Source organism: Schistosoma mansoni, chromosome W, assembly GCF_000237925.1.
Source record: "Schistosoma mansoni strain Puerto Rico chromosome W, complete genome".
NCBI classification, from domain to species: Eukaryota; Metazoa; Platyhelminthes; class Trematoda; order Strigeidida; family Schistosomatidae; genus Schistosoma; species Schistosoma mansoni.
Window position 1 is genome coordinate 28,866,708 of NC_031502.1, and position 21,824 is coordinate 28,888,531.

The 21,824-nt window shown below is 41.1% G+C and overlaps 2 protein-coding genes across 2 annotated transcripts; both read right to left on the reverse strand.

Annotated features, from left to right (window-relative positions):
* Nucleotides 1-379: 379 nt before the first annotated feature.
* On the reverse strand, nucleotides 380-682 carry Smp_185160 (hypothetical protein; the record flags this gene model as incomplete). The annotated part of the gene is made up of 2 exons (XM_018789257.1): nucleotides 380-530; nucleotides 567-682. The coding sequence occupies 2 exons, from the start codon at nucleotides 680-682 to the stop codon at nucleotides 380-382; spliced, it is 267 nt and encodes an 88-aa protein (XP_018654718.1).
* Nucleotides 683-4,131: 3,449 nt separating this feature from the next.
* On the reverse strand, nucleotides 4,132-4,434 carry Smp_177970 (hypothetical protein; the record flags this gene model as incomplete). The annotated part of the gene is made up of 2 exons (XM_018789258.1): nucleotides 4,132-4,282; nucleotides 4,319-4,434. The coding sequence occupies 2 exons, from the start codon at nucleotides 4,432-4,434 to the stop codon at nucleotides 4,132-4,134; spliced, it is 267 nt and encodes an 88-aa protein (XP_018654719.1).
* Between the last annotated feature and the right edge of the window lie 17,390 nt (nucleotides 4,435-21,824).

Here is a 21,824-nt window from a genome sequence, read left to right on the forward strand (position 1 = left end):
TCATCAAAGTAAAAACCCTGAGTATGAGAGAAAAAACAGCCTAGTCTTAGAAGTCACAATCTAATAAATAAATAGGAAGGTTCTCCTATTATGACTTGTTAATCTCTAGTAACAGAAGACAGATCATCTATCAATGAGTTGGAGAAATTTAGAAGGCGTCAGTCACAACCTCCATAACTGATCAATGAACGTGACTTTGATAAATGAGGTAAAAACCTGACTTTCAAAAGCTTAAACTGCGAAGATTATCTGACCCTGATAAGAGACATGCCCACGATCTGCAGTTAGTGGGATCTGTCATCATTAAAGACATGTTCCCTTCCGTAAGCAGCACCTCCTGGTGCATCAGGATCTAGGTTTATAAAAAGATAACAAGTCATTAATTACATTTGAACGGAAAAGGAGCCTCAATCTGTTTAAGTTCAGCCCATCCATCTTCCACCAATTTTCTTGCCAAAATTTCATCCTTAATGTTTCTGTTTTCTTCAAAACGTGCTCGTGCCAAGACAGCATGATAGCGATACTTCAAACTACCAAATCATAAGTAAAGAGAATCACAAATTTACACGTCTCGATGTTTCGCCTTCAAATCGTAAAGCACTGCTTTGTAAAGCTCACAAACTCTTTGTCCATGCGAGATAAGCCGAGTACGAAGATGTGGAGGTATCGTCGATACAGACATCTCTGTAATGTACCGTCTACGTTATAACACGCGCGCGGGGATGAAATACCATTGGGACGGGATGACATCGAACGACTTCATTATGTCCGGTACTTGTGTAAACCAGATGGCTTTTCACACTTACTTCTTATTATTATTGTAGGCTCCTATGTTTTAAGTAGCTTCCATTGTAGGTAGAACAGACACTAGACTGTATAAATCCATGTGAAGTTGACAGTAATTTGGGTAAATATCTATTTAATCCAGAACACTAATATTGCTGTGATCGACAGTTATCAGGTTATGGGCAGGAAAACCTGTTGATTTTGATATGAAAACTGCGAAAACTGAATATATAGTAGTGCAAAGACGAATCAAGAGAAGTAATTAGATTGGTTGGATCTCAAAAATCTTTGTCACGAGCTTCTATAAATCAATTAATTTCTTTGTACTCTGTACGGTTTCAAGTAGTTAGTGTGAATTGACAGATGAATATATTAAAGTAATAGTGCAAACAGATGAACAGTGATGACAAGGGGTGAAGTTAGTAGGATGTAACAAATATGATGAGAAAAATATACAGATATAGTTAGACTCCGTCCCAGGCGAAAGATGATACACCTTGGATATATAGACGATCATAAAATGGTCTTTTGAAGCTGTTTACCAAGAGCCTGGTTTCACACGAGCTGAGACCGACTAGTCGAGACGAAAAATGGAACCCTACGAAGGCTTGGTCTTTGCTGCGCAGTCTATCGAGGATCATCTCGTAGGATGCGATAGTAGGTTCCAGGTTATATTTCCCATCAAGTTTACGTTATGTGTTTGTTATTTTGTACACCAAGTTTTTCCTTATTCCTCTGTATCCTAACCAGATACGTCCTAGATAGTTAGGTGTTTCCTCTTAGAGCTGTTCACTCTGTCCTATCACCCGCTCTCTTGCCCGAAAATTATGTGCATTTTGTAACACAATGTATTTTAATGTGCTGACTTTGAACGTAATAAGTCTCTTATGTACTTATTCTGCATAGATTTTTAAGTGTGATACTGGACCTACTTCAGACCGAATACAACCTCATACAAATGGTAAGCTAACATTTTCATCATTAACAGCATCCAAGAATTCATCTCACTCTAAGAAACTGTTATGTCTAGTGGTTCATTCCTTCTAATTTTGGAATCAGTAATTATCAGATTCCGATGCTCTGGTTAAACTCATCAAAGTAAAAACCCTGAGTATGAGAGAAAAAACAGCCTAGTCTTAGAAGTCACAATCTAATAAATAAATAGGAAGGTTCTCCTATTATGACTTGTTAATCTCTAGTAACAGAAGATAGATCATCTATCAATGAGTTGGAGAAATTTAGAAGGCGTCAGTCACAACCTCCATAACTGATCAATGAACGTGACTTTGATAAATGAGGTAAAAACCTGACTTTCAAAAGCTTAAACTGCGAAGATTATCTGACCCTGATAAGAGACATGCCCACGATCTGCAGTTAGTGGGATCTGTCATCATTAAAGACATGTTCCCTTCCGTAAGCAGCACCTCCTGGTGCATCAGGATCTAGGTTTATAAAAAGATAACAAGTCATTAATTACATTTGAACGGAAAAGGAGCCTCAATCTGTTTAAGTTCAGCCCATCCATCTTCCACCAATTTTCTTGCCAAAATTTCATCCTTAATGTTTCTGTTTTCTTCAAAACGTGCTCGTGCCAAGACAGCATGATAGTGATACTTCAAACTACCAAATCATAAGTAAAGAGAATCACAAATTTACACGTCTCGATGTTTCGCCTTCAAATCGTAAAGCACTGCTTTGTAAAGCTCACAAACTCTTTGTCCATGCGAGATAAGCCGAGTACGAAGATGTGGAGGTATCGTCGATACAGACATCTCTGTAATGTACCGTCTACGTTATAACACGCGCGCGGGGATGAAATACCATTGGGACGGGATGACATCGAACGACTTCATTATGTCCGGTACTTGTGTAAACCAGATGGCTTTTCACACTTACTTCTTATTATTATTGTAGGCTCCTATGTTTTAAGTAGCTTCCATTGTAGGTAGAACAGACACTAGACTGTATAAATCCATGTGAAGTTGACAGTAATTTGGGTAAATATCTATTTAATCCAGAACACTAATATTGCTGTGATCGACAGTTATCAGGTTATGGGCAGGAAAACCTGTTGATTTTGATATGAAAACTGCGAAAACTGAATATATAGTAGTGCAAAGACGAATCAAGAGAAGTAATTAGATTGGTTGGATCTCAAAAATCTTTGTCACGAGCTTCTATAAATCAATTAATTTCTTTGTACTCTGTACGGTTTCAAGTAGTTAGTGTGAATTGACAGATGAATATATTAAAGTAATAGTGCAAACAGATGAACAGTGATGACAAGGGGTGAAGTTAGTAGGATGTAACAAATATGATGAGAAAAATATACAGATATAGTTAGACTCCGTCCCAGGCGAAAGATGATACACCTTGGATATATAGACGATCATAAAATGGTCTTTTGAAGCTGTTTACCAAGAGCCTGGTTTCACACGAGCTGAGACCGACTAGTCGAGACGAAAAATGGAACCCTACGAAAGCTTGGTCTTTGCTGCGCAGTCTATCGAGGATCATCTCGTAGGATGCGATAGTAGGTTCCAGGTTATATTTCCCATCAAGTTTACGTTATGTGTTTGTTATTTTGTACACCAAGTTTTTCCTTATTCCTCTGTATCCTAACCAGATACGTCCTAGATAGTTAGGTGTTTCCTCTTAGAGCTGTTCACTCTGTCCTATCACCCGCTCTCTTGCCCGAAAATTATGTGCATTTTGTAACACAATGTATTTTAATGTGCTGACTTTGAACGTAATAAGTCTCTTATGTACTTATTCTGCATAGATTTTTAAGTGTGATACTGGACCTACTTCAGACCGAATACAACCTCATACAAATGGTAAGCTAACATTTTCATCATTAACAGCATCCAAGAATTTATCTCACTCTAAGAAACTGTTATGTCTAGTGGTTCATTCCTTCTAATTTTGGAATCAGTAATTATCAGATTCCGATGCTCTGGTTAAACTCATCAAAGTAAAAACCCTGAGTATGAGAGAAAAAACAGCCTAGTCTTAGAAGTCACAATCTAATAAATAAATAGGAAGGTTCTCCTATTATGACTTGTTAATCTCTAGTAACAGAAGATAGATCATCTATCAATGAGTTGGAGAAATTTAGAAGGCGTCAGTCACAACCTCCATAACTGATCAATGAACGTGACTTTGATAAATGAGGTAAAAACCTGACTTTCAAAAGCTTAAACTGCGAAGATTATCTGACCCTGATAAGAGACATGCCCACGATCTGCAGTTAGTGGGATCTGTCATCATTAAAGACATGTTCCCTTCCGTAAGCAGCACCTCCTGGTGCATCAGGATCTAGGTTTATAAAAAGATAACAAGTCATTAATTACATTTGAACGGAAAAGGAGCCTCAATCTGTTTAAGTTCAGCCCATCCATCTTCCACCAATTTTCTTGCCAAAATTTCATCCTTAATGTTTCTGTTTTCTTCAAAACGTGCTCGTGCCAAGACAGCATGATAGCGATACTTCAAACTACCAAATCATAAGTAAAGAGAATCACAAATTTACACGTCTCGATGTTTCGCCTTCAAATCGTAAAGCACTGCTTTGTAAAGCTCACAAACTCTTTGTCCATGCGAGATAAGCCGAGTACGAAGATGTGGAGGTATCGTCGATACAGACATCTCTGTAATGTACCGTCTACGTTATAACACGCGCGCGGGGATGAAATACCATTGGGACGGGATGACATCGAACGACTTCATTATGTCCGGTACTTGTGTAAACCAGATGGCTTTTCACACTTACTTCTTATTATTATTGTAGGCTCCTATGTTTTAAGTAGCTTCCATTGTAGGTAGAACAGACACTAGACTGTATAAATCCATGTGAAGTTGACAGTAATTTGGGTAAATATCTATTTAATCCAGAACACTAATATTGCTGTGATCGACAGTTATCAGGTTATGGGCAGGAAAACCTGTTGATTTTGATATGAAAACTGCGAAAACTGAATATATAGTAGTGCAAAGACGAATCAAGAGAAGTAATTAGATTGGTTGGATCTCAAAAATCTTTGTCACGAGCTTCTATAAATCAATTAATTTCTTTGTACTCTGTACGGTTTCAAGTAGTTAGTGTGAATTGACAGATGAATATATTAAAGTAATAGTGCAAACAGATGAACAGTGATGACAAGGGGTGAAGTTAGTAGGATGTAACAAATATGATGAGAAAAATATACAGATATAGTTAGACTCCGTCCCAGGCGAAAGATGATACACCTTGGATATATAGACGATCATAAAATGGTCTTTTGAAGCTGTTTACCAAGAGCCTGGTTTCACACGAGCTGAGACCGACTAGTCGAGACGAAAAATGGAACCCTACGAAGGCTTGGTCTTTGCTGCGCAGTCTATCGAGGATCATCTCGTAGGATGCGATAGTAGGTTCCAGGTTATATTTCCCATCAAGTTTACGTTATGTGTTTGTTATTTTGTACACCAAGTTTTTCCTTATTCCTCTGTATCCTAACCAGATACGTCCTAGATAGTTAGGTGTTTCCTCTTAGAGCTGTTCACTCTGTCCTATCACCCGCTCTCTTGCCCGAAAATTATGTGCATTTTGTAACACAATGTATTTTAATGTGCTGACTTTGAACGTAATAAGTCTCTTATGTACTTATTCTGCATAGATTTTTAAGTGTGATACTGGACCTACTTCAGACCGAATACAACCTCATACAAATGGTAAGCTAACATTTTCATCATTAACAGCATCCAAGAATTTATCTCACTCTAAGAAACTGTTATGTCTAGTGGTTCATTCCTTCTAATTTTGGAATCAGTAATTATCAGATTCCGATGCTCTGGTTAAACTCATCAAAGTAAAAACCCTGAGTATGAGAGAAAAAACAGCCTAGTCTTAGAAGTCACAATCTAATAAATAAATAGGAAGGTTCTCCTATTATGACTTGTTAATCTCTAGTAACAGAAGATAGATCATCTATCAATGAGTTGGAGAAATTTAGAAGGCGTCAGTCACAACCTCCATAACTGATCAATGAACGTGACTTTGATAAATGAGGTAAAAACCTGACTTTCAAAAGCTTAAACTGCGAAGATTATCTGAGACTTCGAAACATTTGCATCCTAGTATGCACTCAGGAGGTTCTATCTGTTAGATTTAAAGAACCGTAGAGGAAGACATGTAAATTTGTTCGGCCACATGAATGCCAAACCAACTTCAGAAGAAACCTTAAAAAACCGTCATAAAAAAGCTCACTGTGTTCAATTATTAACCACATATATTCTGATTAAAAACCATCATGGAAAGTATGTCGTCCTATCCATGCAAAGTTTACTGCGGAGCATAAACATTTAGGATTAAGGTCTAATATCAGAATCAGTGAACCCATTTATGCTGCTACTATAATGGATCTAATATAATACTACCATCCTGCCATAATATGTCAACCTAATCTTTATGATCTTACGTTACAGTCATGTCATCCATCCTGACTTGTCTTGCGGTGAAGCTCAGAAGAACTCTGCCGTCAGAACCAGTCGTCGTAAATAAGTTCCCGTAGTACGTACTTTTGTAGATATCCAACATTGATGGCCTCATTTGTTTCACTGGGCACACCTCTATCTGTAAGCTCTAGGTCAAGAACTCACGTCAGACAAAAGTTTGGATATGCCATCCTCAGCATCTCTTACGACAACTAGCCTGCCTAAATTGGATGCACAATGGAATGTCAGCAGTCACTTAAATACATCTCCATCCCCTCATCCTCGACCTTTGGTTTTATTGGCTCTATGATACTTGTATGTGATGTGCACCGGCAAAAGGTAAATATGCTCGATCACTGAATGTGGACAAATAAGCACCTAGCTTGCTGGCCACTAAATATGCTATTTCCTTTCCCTTCATGGATTGCTAATACAGAATCACTGAATATGACTCCATATAACTGTGTCGAATAAAGTGCTAATTAGTGTTAACACTATTCTCTATGCTGTGGCATGAATCCTGGGTCTGATATAAAGTGACAAGTATCATTATATTAATGTATTATCGTAGTATAACTGAGAGGAAGAAAATGTATGAACCCTTGATCATATCTGTATCAGTGAGACCTCTGGTGATCGTGTATATCAATAGGTATACTTTGACTTTATTACTTGCAGCGTTTCGTGTGTGTTTTTGTATATTGAGATATTCCCGTTTTGTTCTGGAAGTCTCTTATATCCCATACTCCTGTAGTGACCGGCCAGTCTCGATAAGAACACGATTGGAATAACGGAAACAATTATTATTATTGTAACCAATTGTACCAGAGATTGTTTTACTGTATTTGTTTAACTGTATCAGTTTCACTTCTTGTTCCGTTTTCCGCCTTGTTTGGTTCGAGCTTGCTCACGCACTGCTTATTCGCTTGTACTCTTTGGCACGTCTCGGTATTATTTCGATACCACGAGATCGCCAATAAATATACTTGATCTGGACTAGTAAAGCCTTCTGATTTACGGGCTATCAAGGGAACCAAGTCGTTTTTGGACGCGTAATCGAATAGTAGTGGTGATCATAGTCCGTCCACGACTCGACATCCACTACAACTGGTGAGCCGTATTTGGAACACGCAATACAGCTGGTAACCCAATCCATCGAGCACAAGTCAAACTTGGCCAATTCTCCAAACCAGATCAATCCAGTGAGTCTATTTGTCTATCCATATCTGTTGCATATATTCGTATTGATATTTTTCAATATATAATATTTTGGCAACTTAATATGGTAGATAACGATAAGAATAACATAAATATGATAGACTCCGAGATACAGGTTATCAGTTTTCGACCGGTTCCTTTCATCCCTCATGATCCAGAAGTCTGGTTCGCGGCACTGGAATCTCAATTTGAGATCCGCCGCATAACCAATCAAAGGCAGAAGTACGCCTACGCTTTGGAATCATTGCCCGGGGATCACCTAACCGCTGTCCGTGAGGTTGTCCTCAATCCGAACGTTTATGACCGTCTTAAGGATGCCATCCTTCGACATTTCCTCCCATCAAGAGAGGAACGATTGAGGACACTATTAGCACGTCACCCTATGGGCGATGCTAAGCCGAGCCACCACCTAACGCGCCTGCAATCCCTTGCAGGAAACATGACAGCTGACTCTGAGATAGTCAAAGAGTTGTGGCTCGAAGCCTTAACAGTCAGTATCCAGCCAACCCTTACAGCTCTGCTCGAGGACACCCCGCTCAACAAGGTGGCCCTCATAGCGGATAAGATTCTAGCACGAGTTAACACCAAAGACGACTATTTGGTTGCTAGTACTTCCCGTTCTAACGTTGATCTCGATGCTAGACGACCTCCGGCTCATGGGGATAGGGACAGATGTATCCATACTCGTCTCAGTTTCCGAGACCGCGCAAATGTGCCAGCCCCCTACGCCCCCCGACCCAGGTCACAATCTCGTAAGGCCGTAACGACTCGCCCCAAGCGGGCACCTTCCAAGCCACGCCAGAAGGCGGTTTCGGAAGCGAGTCCAGGTTGGTGCTGGTTTCACCGTGCTTTCGGAGCCGGTGCCCGTCATTGTCGAGCTCCCTGCTCATACAAGGCGGGAAACTCCCCAGCCGGCAAGTAAATGCGGCCATACTCGCCGGCACTTCACCTCAGGTTGGCCGTTTATTTTACGTGCACGATTATCGCACCAACGCTAGGTACCTTGTGGATACGGGTGCCCAAGTTTCTGTCGTACCTATCGGTAACAGTAAGTCTCAAGCCACTATGCTTCGACTACGCGCTGCGAATGGCTCAGTCATTCCCACCTATGGTACACGACAACTTACGGTCAACCTGAGCAACCGACGACAGTATCTGTGGACGTTCATCATTGCCGATGTTCCCACAGCTATACTCGGTATCGATTTCCTACAGCACTATGAATTGCTAGTCGATTCACGTAGGCTGCAGCTAATTGATACTTCGTCGAACAGCAACTTTATGGGCTTTAAAGCCCACACAAACGCGTACCGAATCACAGGTGTATTTCATTCGCGTGACGATTTATTCCACGTTTTATTTCAGAAATTCCCCAAATTAACTAAACCTCTCGAGGAGACTCCATCGGTGACCAATCGTGTGGCACACCACATAGTCACCCGCGGACCACCAGTCACGGCAAGACCTCGCCGACTGGCACCGGACAAATTAGCTTTCGCTAAACGTGAGTTTGACAATTTACTAGCTACTGGTATTATTCGTCCTTCTCACAGTCCTTGGGCCTCACCTCTCCACATGGTTCGAAAAAAGGATGGGGTTAGTTGGAGACCATGCGGAGACTACCGAGCGTTAAACACAGCTACACGTTTCGATAGCTATCCCATCCCCCACATACATGACATCACGGCATCACTCAAGGGCACGACAATTTTTTCCAAGATCGATCTGGTACGAGCATATCACCAGATCCCAGTCGCTCTTGAAGATATAGAGAAAACTGCTATCACGACTCCTTTCGGTTTATTTGAGTTCCTACGAATGCCATTTGGATTACGGAATGCTGCTCAAACTTTCCAAAGGTTTATCGATAGCATTGTACGAGACCTAGATTTTGTTCACGTCTAAATTGATGACCTGCTAATCGCATCATCAAACGTAGATGAACATTATCAACACCTGACGCTACTATTCCAGCGCCTTTCGGATAATGGAATAATAGTCAACCCCGACAAGTGTGAACTCGGGAAGAAGGAAATAAAATTCTTAGGTCATGTTATTAAGCATGAGGGTATTCTACCTTGTGAGGATAAAGTACGTACTATAATGGAGTACACTGTACCGTCCACACTCAAGGAACTGAAGGCATTTCTCGGTTTGGTCAACTTCTACCGACGCTTCATTTCGCACGCGGCAGAACAGTTACGACCGTTAACCGATTTACTTCGCGGTAATCCACGCAAACTGGAATGGAACGACGCCGCACGTACTGCATTTTCAGATATCAAAACGGCCCTAGCTCAAGCCATACTTCTCGTGCATCCTGACCCATCAGCCACGCTTAGTATAGCGGTTGATGCATCGGATTTCGCCATAGGAGCCGTTATGCAACAGAATATCTCCGGTAGTTGGCAGCCCCTCGAATTTTTCTCACGACGCCTCACTCCCACGGAGACGAGATATAGCGCTTTTGGTCGCGAACTGCTAGCAGCCTACTGCGCCATCAAACATTTCCGGCACGCTGTAGAAGGTCGTAAGTTCATCTTATTCACCGACCATAAGCCCTTAACGTATGCTCTGCATACCAAGTCTGACCGATACTCACCACGAGAGTGCAGACATTTGGACTATATCTCCCAGTTCACGACAGACCTTCGTCACGTCAAAGGCGAGTCGAACTGTGTTGCTGATGCTTTATCACGTATCCAACTTAATGCAGTTACTTTGCCAATGCTTGACCTACCTGCTATAGCCGCCGCCCAAGCAAACGATACTTCATGCACGGAAGCACAACAGTCTACGTCCCTTCAGTGCCGGGAAGTACCCCTAGCTACTAGCTCAGGTACTATCCTATGCGATACTTCTACGGGCCTCCCTCGACCCATCGTACCCTCCGCTTATAGCCGTCTCGTCTTTGATGCCCTTCATGGTCTATCTCATCCTGGTATCGCAGCCACCCTACGCCTCATCGCTGCACGATACGTCTGGCCGTCCATGAATAAAGATGTCCGTATGTGGGTAAAACAATGTTTACAATGTCAACGATCAAAAGTGCACAGGCACGTAGCTGCCCCTATTGGCACTTTCGCTACGCCTGATGCTCGCTTCGATCACGTTCACATAGACATTGTAGGACCATTACCACCATCGCACGGGTATGATCACATACTCACATGCATTGATCGTTTCACAAGATGGCCCGAAGCTATTCCCATCACGTCTATTACGGCGGAGACAGTCGCTCACCGCTTCGTAGGACGATGGATAGCTATGTACGGTTGTCCCTCGACTGTCACGACTGACCGAGGACAACAATTTGAGTCCGCATTATTCTCCTCACTAACACGGCTGCTTGGTACGGAACGCATACGCACTACCGCCTACCATCCAGCATCAAACGGTTTAGTTGAGCGGTTTCATCGCCAACTTAAAAGTGCTCTTCGAGCACACGAAAACAACAATTGGTACGAAACCCTACCGCTCGTCCTCCTGGGAATCAGAACGAGTCTAAAGGCAGATATTCAATGTTCCGCCGCTGAACTTGTTTACGGCACGACATTGCGTCTGCCTGGGGAATTTTTCACACCACGGAGCAGCACTAAGTTCGGCGAATCAGACTACGTTCAACGACTGTCTGCATTCATGCGAACACTGACTCCGGTGTCAACTCGTATACAACATCGACAGGTCGCTCTCCCTCGAGAGTTATCTACCTGTTCACATGTTTTCATACGAGTAGATTCGGTACGCAAACCTCTACAACAGCCTTATGAAGGACCTTTTCACGTGATTTCCCGTCACGAAAAGACCTTCAAGGTTGATCGACGTGGCCGCATCGAAACAGTCAGCATTGATCGTCTCAAGCCAGCACACGTCGATGACAGTGTTATACCTGATAAGCCGAGACCCAATGTTAGACCCATCAGAGCTTCTAGCGGGATTTCTACATCTACTTCGGATCCCACGCTAGATGCACCTGAGACCTCATTCTCACGTCCCAGTCAACAGCACGTGTCATCTGCCCCGTCTACGGACGAGACTTCCGTCTCACGTCCAGACCTGCAGACCACACCGCCCTTGACTGAGGATGAGATTGCAGGCTCACGAGGTTCGAACGAGACTACCGTCTCACGTTCTGGTCGCCGAGTACGCTTACCCGTACGCTCTCGCGACTAACCTCATGACCAACTGCGGATATAGTATAGGACCCTAACCCTATACTACACGAAAGCTACACTTTTCTCTTTTTCTTTCATTTTTTTGTTTACCCCGAGCCTACGCCTCTGACCATCGCTGTTCTGGTATCGTCGACTTTAGTCAATCTTGGCGAAAGCTGGCCTGATCACCCACGCTGTAGTCAACGCACTCAGTCGATCTCTCTGGCTCCAAATACGTATGGTATACATTTGGTCCCGAACATGGTTATCCTGGTCGCATCTGGTTCCTTGGCTCAATCTGGTTTCGCCCTACGTCTGCAGCGTTTCTGGTCCGGACCCCTACGAACGCAACCTTCAGATTCTGGATACAAACCACTCTGGTGTAGCATGCTAATCCAAACAATCAACACAGTACGTTCCTTCTGGTACCGTTCTACGTCAAAGACTTTTGGTGGCAACTCGAGGATCAACGATCACCTCCTGTTCTGCCAACGCCTTCGTCCTACAATTGCACGTTTCGCGATCAGTCCCACGAACGAAACCGCTACGTATCGAAAGTGTAAACCCTTTCTAGCGGGGGGCTCCTGTAGTGACCGGCCAGTCTCGATAAGAACACGATTGGAATAACGGAAACAATTATTATTATTGTAACCAATTGTACCAGAGATTGTTTTACTGTATTTGTTTAACTGTATCAGTTTCACTTCTTGTTCCGTTTTCCGCCTTGTTTGGTTCGAGCTTGCTCACGCACTGCTTATTCGCTTGTACTCTTTGGCACGTCTCGGTATTATTTCGATACCACGAGATCGCCAATAAATATACTTGATCTGGACTAGTAAAGCCTTCTGATTTACGGGCTATCAAGGGAACCAAGTCGTTTTTGGACGCGTAATCGAATAGTAGTGGTGATCATAGTCCGTCCACGACTCGACATCCACTACACTCCAATGCATCCTATTCTCTTATGACGGTTACGAAGTATGGCCATTTGGTGCTTGTAAGCCAAATACTACACTACGACAACATCCATTCAGAGAAATTGCAGAAGATCCTACGGTCTACATAACCCAAACCCGCTAACACCATAAACCGTCCGCAAAACCCCGCACTAAAGAACTCTTCTACAGAAGCCACATTCGAAGAACATAGCCACTTGATGACGACGGTCTGCCATCTCATCAACACCGTGGTAGAATTTAGCCTGTGAATCCCTATACAGTGTTCACGAGACCACGTCCTCACTCTGCTGATAGTGAATAGAAACCAGGTCGCCACAGACGATCAAACGAGTGTTTGCCTGAACAACCAGAAAGGTATCTTATAAGCTATCCCTATCTTTCCGAAATTCGTATTACTTTATGCATATAACCGAATCTTCATGGCTGTTGACTTTATTCCTAAGACTGTTGTCAGAACGCCTTCCGTACTGAGAATTTTGGAGAGTAACTTTCAGCCAAGGAAGCCTTCCCAAACCTCCCACCTCCAGCATCTGAATTTCGCTGTTCAACAGGCCTGAAAATATAGCATTTTGTAAACATAAGAAAATGTCACATTGGGACAATTGCCCTCGGCTTTCTTGAGCATGTCATTGGTGTTTAAAGTCCTCAGCCTATGAGAAATAACGTGGGGGCCATTCCGGACTACTTAGAGAGAAAAACAATAAAGTAACTACCTATTATCAGCTGACTGTAAGTCTCTATCTGTGGTTTATATCTAATCCGCGTCTCCTATGATACCAGTAACAGACCAACTTCACAGAAACGCAAAATTCACAGAACTGGACAACAATAAGAAGAAAGAATTCATTGCGGTGAAAGGTGTCGCAAATTCAGCTATGGCTGCAGAGTATGGCACACAAACACCCCTTGATGTAACTGTAAATACATTCGACTTAGGAAATGGATTAGTCTTTAAACAATGGGCGAGAAACCTTGTCAACCTTTGAGATCTTTCATGAGATAGTTCCAAGACACTGAACTGAGGTATAGCGATTTCGATGGGGTACTCCCAATCATGTATTGTCCAATGAGGCACGTTAAACGCTTCGTAGAGGGTTTGAATTTCAACCTTATGACCGATCACAAACCTCCGAGGTTTCCTCGCAACTAGTTTTCAGACAAGTAATTCCCCCGATAATCACAATATCTGGATTACATTTCCCAGTAAACTTACACAAATTACACACACCAATTACTCCCAATGAAGGATAGGCCGCCGACCAGCATTCTCCAACCCACTCTGTTCTATACCTTAATTTCTAGTTTTATCCAGTTCTTGTTCATTCTTCTCGAGTCTGTCTCTATTTCTCGGCGTAATGTGTTCTTTGGTCTTCCTCTTCTCCTTTGACCTTCAGGATTTCATGCGAGCGCTTGTCTTGTGACGCAGTTGGATGATTTCCTCACTGCGTGTCTTACCCACTTCCAGCGATTCTTCCTGATTTCCCCCTCCACTGGAATCTGGCTTGTTCTCTCCCACAGTAGGTTGTTGCTGATAGTGTCTGTCCAACGGATCCGAAGTATTTTGCGTAGACAACAGTTTATAAACACCTGTATCTTCTGGATGTTGACTTTCGTAGTTCTCCAGGTTTCCGTTCCATACAGTAGAACTGTCTTGACATTTGTATTGAATATTCTTATCTTGGTGTTGATTGACAATTGTTTTAAGTTTCAGATGTTCTTCGGTTGCAAATATGCTGCTCTTGCTTTGCCGATGCGCGTCTTCACATCTGTATCAGATCCACCGCGTTCATCAAAGATGTTGCTGAGTCTACTGCTACTCTGGTCGTCTTCTCCTGCATTTGTTGTTGCAAGTGTGATAGAAGAGACAGATCATCTGCGAAGTCTAAATCGTTCAGCTGCATCCTAGCTGTCCACTGTATCCCGTGCTTCCCTCCAGATGTTGACGTCTTCATGATCCAGTCGACCACCAGGAGAAAGAGAAAGGTTGACAGTAAGCAACCTTGACTGACATCCGTCTTTACCTCAAACGAGTCAGTGAGTTGTCCTCCATCAACGATTTGTCAGTTTATTCCATCGTAGGAATTCCGCATGTTATTGACTGTCTTCTCAGGCACTCCGTAGTGTCGAAGGAGCCTCCATAGTGTTGTCATGTCCACGCTGTCAATTGCTTTCTCTTAGTCAATTAAATTGATGTACAGTGATGAATTCCATTCAATTGGTTGTTCCACAATGACCCGTAGAGTTGTGATTTGGTCTGTACACGATCGGTCCCAACGAAATCCAGCCGGTTGGTCTCGAATTTGGGCGTCTACGGAATCCTTCATCCTGTTTAACAATACTCTGCTGAAGACTTTTCCTGGTATTGAGAGAAGAGTGATGCTCCTGCAGTTATCACACTTGCTGAGATCACCTTTCTTTGGTATTTTGACCAGAAGTCCTCCTTTCCAGTCTGTTGGTAATTGTTCTTCATCTCAAATTTTACTGAAGAGAATGTGGAGTATCTCCGTAGTTGCTGCTACATCTGCTCTCAGTGGGTCCACTGGAATGTTGCCCGCCGTTTTGCCGCTCTTGATTTGTCTGACGACCATGCTGATGTCTTCAATTGTTGGCCGGTCAATATTGGTTGGGAGGTCCGTGGGTGCTGTTTCGATGTTGGGTGAGTTCAGAGGAGCTGGTCGATTCAAGAGTTCTTTGAAGTGTTCTACCCACCTATTTCGTTGATCGTCAATGTTGGTGATTACCTTGCCTTCCTTGCTTTACAGTGGTCGTTCTGTTTTATCGTTAATTTCCAGCGACTTTCTTTGTTGCATCATAAATTGTCTGTTTCCTTCTCTTGCAGCCTTTTCCGCTGTCATTGCTAAATCTTCCACATATTTACGTTTATCGACTCTGATGCTCCTCTTCACTTGCTTGTTTGCTTCTGCGTGTTCAGCTTGGGTCTTGGCTTTCTCCGCTCTTGTTCGGCTGGTATTGGTTGCTGCCTTCTTGTTCCTCCTTTCTTCAAACTTGTGCAGTGTATCAACAGTGATCCATTCCTCGTGATGTTGCTTCTTGTGACCCAGAAACTCGTGACATGTTAAAGTGATTGCCTCTTTTATCCCTTTCCAGCTGCTCTCCATAGTAGTTCCCTCTCCATTGAGTAGATCGTGAAAGGGCTAGAACCTATTGTTGAGGGCTATCTTGAATTTATTGACTTTGTCAGTATTTCGAAGAACAGCTGTAATTAACTTTTGTTATGTTGTCCACCCCGTTGTCCAATGCTTCTTGAGTTTCAGTTTCATCTTGGCGACCAACAAGTGATAATCTGATGCTGTGTCAGCTCCTCTCGTGGTTCTCATATCCTCTATCGTCCTCCTGAACAATTTGTTTATACAGATATGATTGATTTGATTCTGTGTAGGGTGATCAGGTGAAAACCAAGTGGCTTCGTGTGTGTGTTTATGTGGGAATATAGTACCACTTATGACCAGTTTATTGAAGGCACATGGGTTTGTAAATCTTTCACCATTTTCTTTCCATTCTCCCGGTCCATGTCGTCCCATGACGTCTTCGTATCCACTGTTTTCCATTTCAACCTTGATATTTAAATCTCCCATCAGAATGGTCAGGTCTTTTGTTGGGCACTTCTCGACTGCAGCCTATCGTAGAATTGGTCTCTAACGTCTTCATTGTAGTCGTTGGTAGGCGCATAGCATTGGATGACGTTCATTTTGGTACCTTCTTTTTTTATATTGAAGGAGGCCTTGGTAATCCTCGGACCATGAGATTCCCATCCAATAAGTACATTTTGTGCTTGTTTGGACAGCATCAATGCAAATCCTCGTGTATGTGAGGCATTTTATTCCTCATGATCGAAATATTACAGAAGCTTCCCTGAAGCTAGTCGTTGTTCTCCAACGTGCGTCCAATGTGTTTCACTGATCCCAAGCACCTCAAGGTTGTATTTCTGCAGCGATTTGGAAGACTCTTCCGGCCTCCCACATTGTACGGACGCTCCATATACCTATAAAAATCGTTGCTCTGGTTGATAGAAGGACATCGGTCTTGTGAGTTCGTAAGCGACTCAGCTCCCATAATTCTTCCTTCAACTGCCAGGGCAGAGTTTAAATCGTCTGAAAAAAACACTGAAATTCAACATGAGTTATCTTCAACAATCTTAAAAATACGGATCAGACAGATGGGGACATGTAGGGAGGCTTTACTATGTTACACATCTACCGGTTAACCTCGTCCAGTCTCACTAAAACATTATCGATATAGAGTCCTCAATAAGTTGCGCAAACTTTTCCATTTGGGCATTCAAGCAACGATCAAGCTCATAACAGAATGATTGGTGGAGAACTATGGGTCTTGTTAAGATGCCACAGATATTCGAAGTTCGACGATGTTTATGTCCTTGGCACCTTTATATTCGGAAATCCCCAAACCTAGCCATGTCGAGAGTCAGGGATGAATGGTCGCAAGGGTATGTCTGGCAATTCACCGATATGTTAAGTAACGTTTGGTCTAAGCTGGCGAGTAGTTGCAGAGAATGAGTAAAATGGCGTACCCACTCGTAATCTGGTTCGCATACGTTACCAAACGCCTTCAGCTAGGCTGTGTTCAATGTAACTAGTGGAGTCAGCCTTAATGTTGGAGACTTGCACAACCATTTTTTGAGGATTTATTTACCGCTACACGTGAATGAAAGTTCAAATCAGAGATTTTCTACACTCTTACCACCCTCTTAAGAGTCATGCGATTGAAACCAACCACCATCTACTTACAAGCCATTAGTTTTGTAGGACGATCTCACTGACAGTTGAACGCTTCACTCTCAGCTGCAAACGTACTCCAAGCACACACACAAAGGTTCATGGGTTTCTCCGAAACACACTACAGAGAAATAGACCAACCACAATGGCATCAATAAAATTTCCGGAATATTTAAGGAAGACACAAGAAAAATTAGAGAGGGTGAAATGGCTCCGTATCATCTCATGGTGAGGCCAAAATGAAACTGAGGCTGGAAAGAAGCGCTGAACAACTTGACAAACAAACTCGATGAGTTCAAGGCAACCGTTGACAATAATCTTGAAGATGTCATGAATATTCCGTTCGCATGCCCTCAGAAACACTATTCCTGGCCTGTTGTACCTATTTTTCCAGAAATCGTTAAGACATTAGTATCAACTCTAGTTACCACAGCTCCATAACACATCCCAGCAATGATCCCGTCAAATTGATGACAATAATCGAATCGAGGGAAACAGTACTCGAAATGTCAAATCTATCAACGTTGAATACGTTATCATAACATGGTATCCAAATTAAGTATCCATAACATGATTCCAAAGTAAGCCTTCCTTTGTACTTCCAATAGAAATTCTTCGTAAAATAAGGCCCGTTTGAGCAGGTGCCTGAAGACCAGTAGTAATAACCACTAAAATAATCGCAAAATTCTATGTTTTATAGACAGTATGACGTCTGGAGTATATAGTACTAACAGTTCATCTCTGTAACGCTAAATCCTGCAGAATATTTTGGTATACTGCCCCAACTTAAATGAGAATTACAGCTTGAATTAACAAAAGACGTAAAAATTTTAAGTTACCTATAAATTGGCATTCGTCATGTAACCAATATATATATATTCAGCCGGACGGGTACACGCTATTCTTACTGGCATGATTGAAGAATGATGGTGACCACAGTTACTAAAGATTTCCTGGACTTTACATAAATCACATCTTACTATTGGTTTACTTGATTAATAAGACTTCAGTAATCAATTACAACACGACTCCATAGCCAAAGTTCTAATCATCATGATAGTGAGTGAATTTAGCTAAATTCGCAAAAATTTTGAAAATAAGGAACTAGTTAGAATATTCATTATCTGAAATACAGTTAAGCGGATGAAATATAATACTCGGATATTATTTTTTATCAGGAATTAATATTAGCTCCAGAATTATTATAAATCACCAAGGACTTGTCTGCCATATCTCTCTAGTTTATGAGTTCACTGAATCAAGTGCTCAAAATCTCATACGGGGTCCGACCAAATACCTTTAGGCTGACGTGCTCAGCGGAACGCATATAGAATTCGCAGATTCAAGTTGAGAGCAGCCAGTAATAGACATATGCGAACTACACGTGTCTTCACGAATCACTTAACCGAATGGCAGTACTTCGCTCCCCGAGAGCTAGATGTTAGATGAATTTCCGAATCTTCTGATGGTAAATGGTTAACATTCCAGTAATCACCTACTAATAGCACGAAATGATGACCTTACCAAATATTTGATTACATCAAGTTGGAAAGTTAGATCAGTTGATCCTTACAACTAATCGATGATATAGCAAAATCAAATAAGTTGGGATTCATCCTGTCTCATGAATCCAAACCCTATGATTTGGGTAGTCTAAGTTACCTTATGGTTTACCAATGAATCATCAATTTTCTTACCATGTTTATTACGTTTAAGTCAATGAAAACCTTTCTTCCCTTTTACAGATGTAGCTAAAATTAACACAAAAAGCAAGGTGAATAAGCCTTATTAGATGAACAGAATGGAACAAATATAATTTTGATAAAAAGTGAGGATAAACTGACAAATTAGTCCTATTTTCTGTATCAGAATCTTGTGTCAGTTCTACATTGTTTCGAATGATTCCTTTCTAAGAGGTACGGTTTCGACAATGTACAGATGCTAAATGACCAGTCTGGCTCACACAGCATGTTGAAAGTTGAGGCTACTGAACAATTTCGACATAGAGTGAAACAGCTATCCATGGTTTCAAAGTACACTAGTTTTACACGAACAAAAATAAATCTATTCACAAGGATTATTCTCAAGGTATAAGTATAGTTAGCACGAGTGCCGTAAAAAAGGAATTCTATCCTACTGAATTAAAGGATAGTGTTATACTAAATCCCAGAATATATAGTTCCACGTCGTTGAATAAGAAACTAAATGAGCGACGCTTAGTTGGGCCTACAGAAACTAGCTTCAAGGAACTGTTCATTATACCATGGAAAGGACCAATCAAATATGTAGAATACTGCAATAAGCACGGACTATGTCAAAGTGGCCTAAGATTGATTTAACAGTTTACGACTGCATGCCAAAATGTCTCCTCACAGAAACAACAATGGGCTATAAACGTCCGAAATCAAATACTGTAGTATTCTACAGACGGATTGTTACTAGTCATAGAAGTAATGTAATAATTACCAATAGTACTTTGAAATATATCAGCATCGCCACACATCGCCAAAACTACAATAAATATTGGCCTTATACTTGAAATATCACCTATCATCTGTTGTTGTGTAGTACAGGTTATCATCCGACTAAATTTAACTAATTAACGGGATAAAAGTGATGCATTTCATCACTGTTTTCCGTTAATGCATTCGGAGATACATGTTAATAACCCTGGAGACGCTCTTTGAGTGTCTTAATTTGTTTTTTTTAAAATAAATATTTGATTCTTCTGGTAGATATTTTTCTATTATAATTCCTCTTCAGTGATTAGAAATAAAGACTGTTTACCTGCTGAGAGCAAATGTAATTCATCTACTGGTTTTTCGTAATTAGCGTTGACACTTACCTTTATTATAAGTAGCCGGAGACATGTGGACCTGCAACCTAAGGCTTGAGAGACTAGGGTTTCAACTACTAGCCATTGCTCCACATTTTCCCACTGTGACCTAAGGAGCTTAACCATGTGAATAAGTTGTTATTGTTCTTCACTAGCAGATGTGCATATATATATATATATATAATACTGAATAATGCATTCTTCACTTAAGTCTACCCAATACAAGACTTTTGATCGACTATAAAATATTTCTCAATAGACGACAGAAATGAATGACGAAATTGTCTTGTAAGATCATGGTAGAATATAAGTTATATAATTGTTTTCTTGATGAAACAAAAATATTAGCATTTACGGGAGAAAAGACCCTTCCCTCCTTTTGTCTAACAATCATTGCTAATCTTCGTATGTTATTGAAGACCGTATCGGCTTTTCCTAACTTGGGGATACTTGTGCGCAGTTCCGATGTTCATCTTGTATGTTCCGATAAACATAGTGAATGGTAACTTATGTGATGCCATGTATGGGACCGATATTATGCATATAATTTTTATCGTATATTTGCTAAATGACCAAACTATTCATATTCATGTTCCCCTTATTATGAGCTTTATTTTGACCTATAGACTATTATTGTACGATTTACCGTTCTTGAGTTATCCCTAGTCTATTAATTACTGTTGCCCCTATTCACAGACACATTTGGCTGAATCTTGTACAAATGTTATTTACTATTTTATTGGTACAATGTGGTCAGTCTGTTTGGTATATAAACTCAGTATGTTAGAAATACAAGGATTCATACCGCAGAGGCTGAGATTGGTGTTCTGGACTTAACTGGCTGGGCTAGGCAGAAAGCAGGATTGATAAGTATTCTAGACTGCTCGTATGGTTTTCGTGTGTCACTGTTCCAATCGATAATTCGCTGCTCTCTGATTGGCGGTCTTATCGCGTCATACGTTAACAAGGCATCCACTCGGCCACAAGTTATAACATAACAAGTAATAACATAATCTGTGTACTCTCCATCTTTGAAAAATAGCTTATATAAATTACCATTGCAAGAATTTACGCACCAATCAAATCAATGTGAAGATCCACATTATACCTACAATTATCTTTCGCACAAATAATTCTGAACTTACAATTCTGCCGAAGTTGCATTAGTCGTTTAAATTAGAAGACGAGAGCTACGTAACAATTAGTCAGATTTCAAACATTACATTCTTATAAAGATCACATAACGTTTTTCAGTAGAATGTCAGCATCCTCAATCTAAAAAAACTGCAAGATACCTTCTTTTTCCATTAAAAAATCATCGTAGTATGTGCGCATCTTAATTTGATTTTTTTAAAGTTGCTTCGAAATAAATCATATTTTATCTCCATATTAGTTACTACCTAACTAAATAACAGATTTACTTACGACTAGTCGTTAAGTTACTTATAACCAGCAAACCATAGACAGATTGAATGAAGAGCAAAATCTAATCAAATTTATTAATTGTATCCTTGGTTTATACACCTTCAAAAATACCTTTCATTTAGCAAAGGATTATACTACTATTAAATGACATTCCGAATCTTCAAGTGGTAATCACAAAAAATCAACCATCCTAATTCCTTAACAGTATGTAAAATTT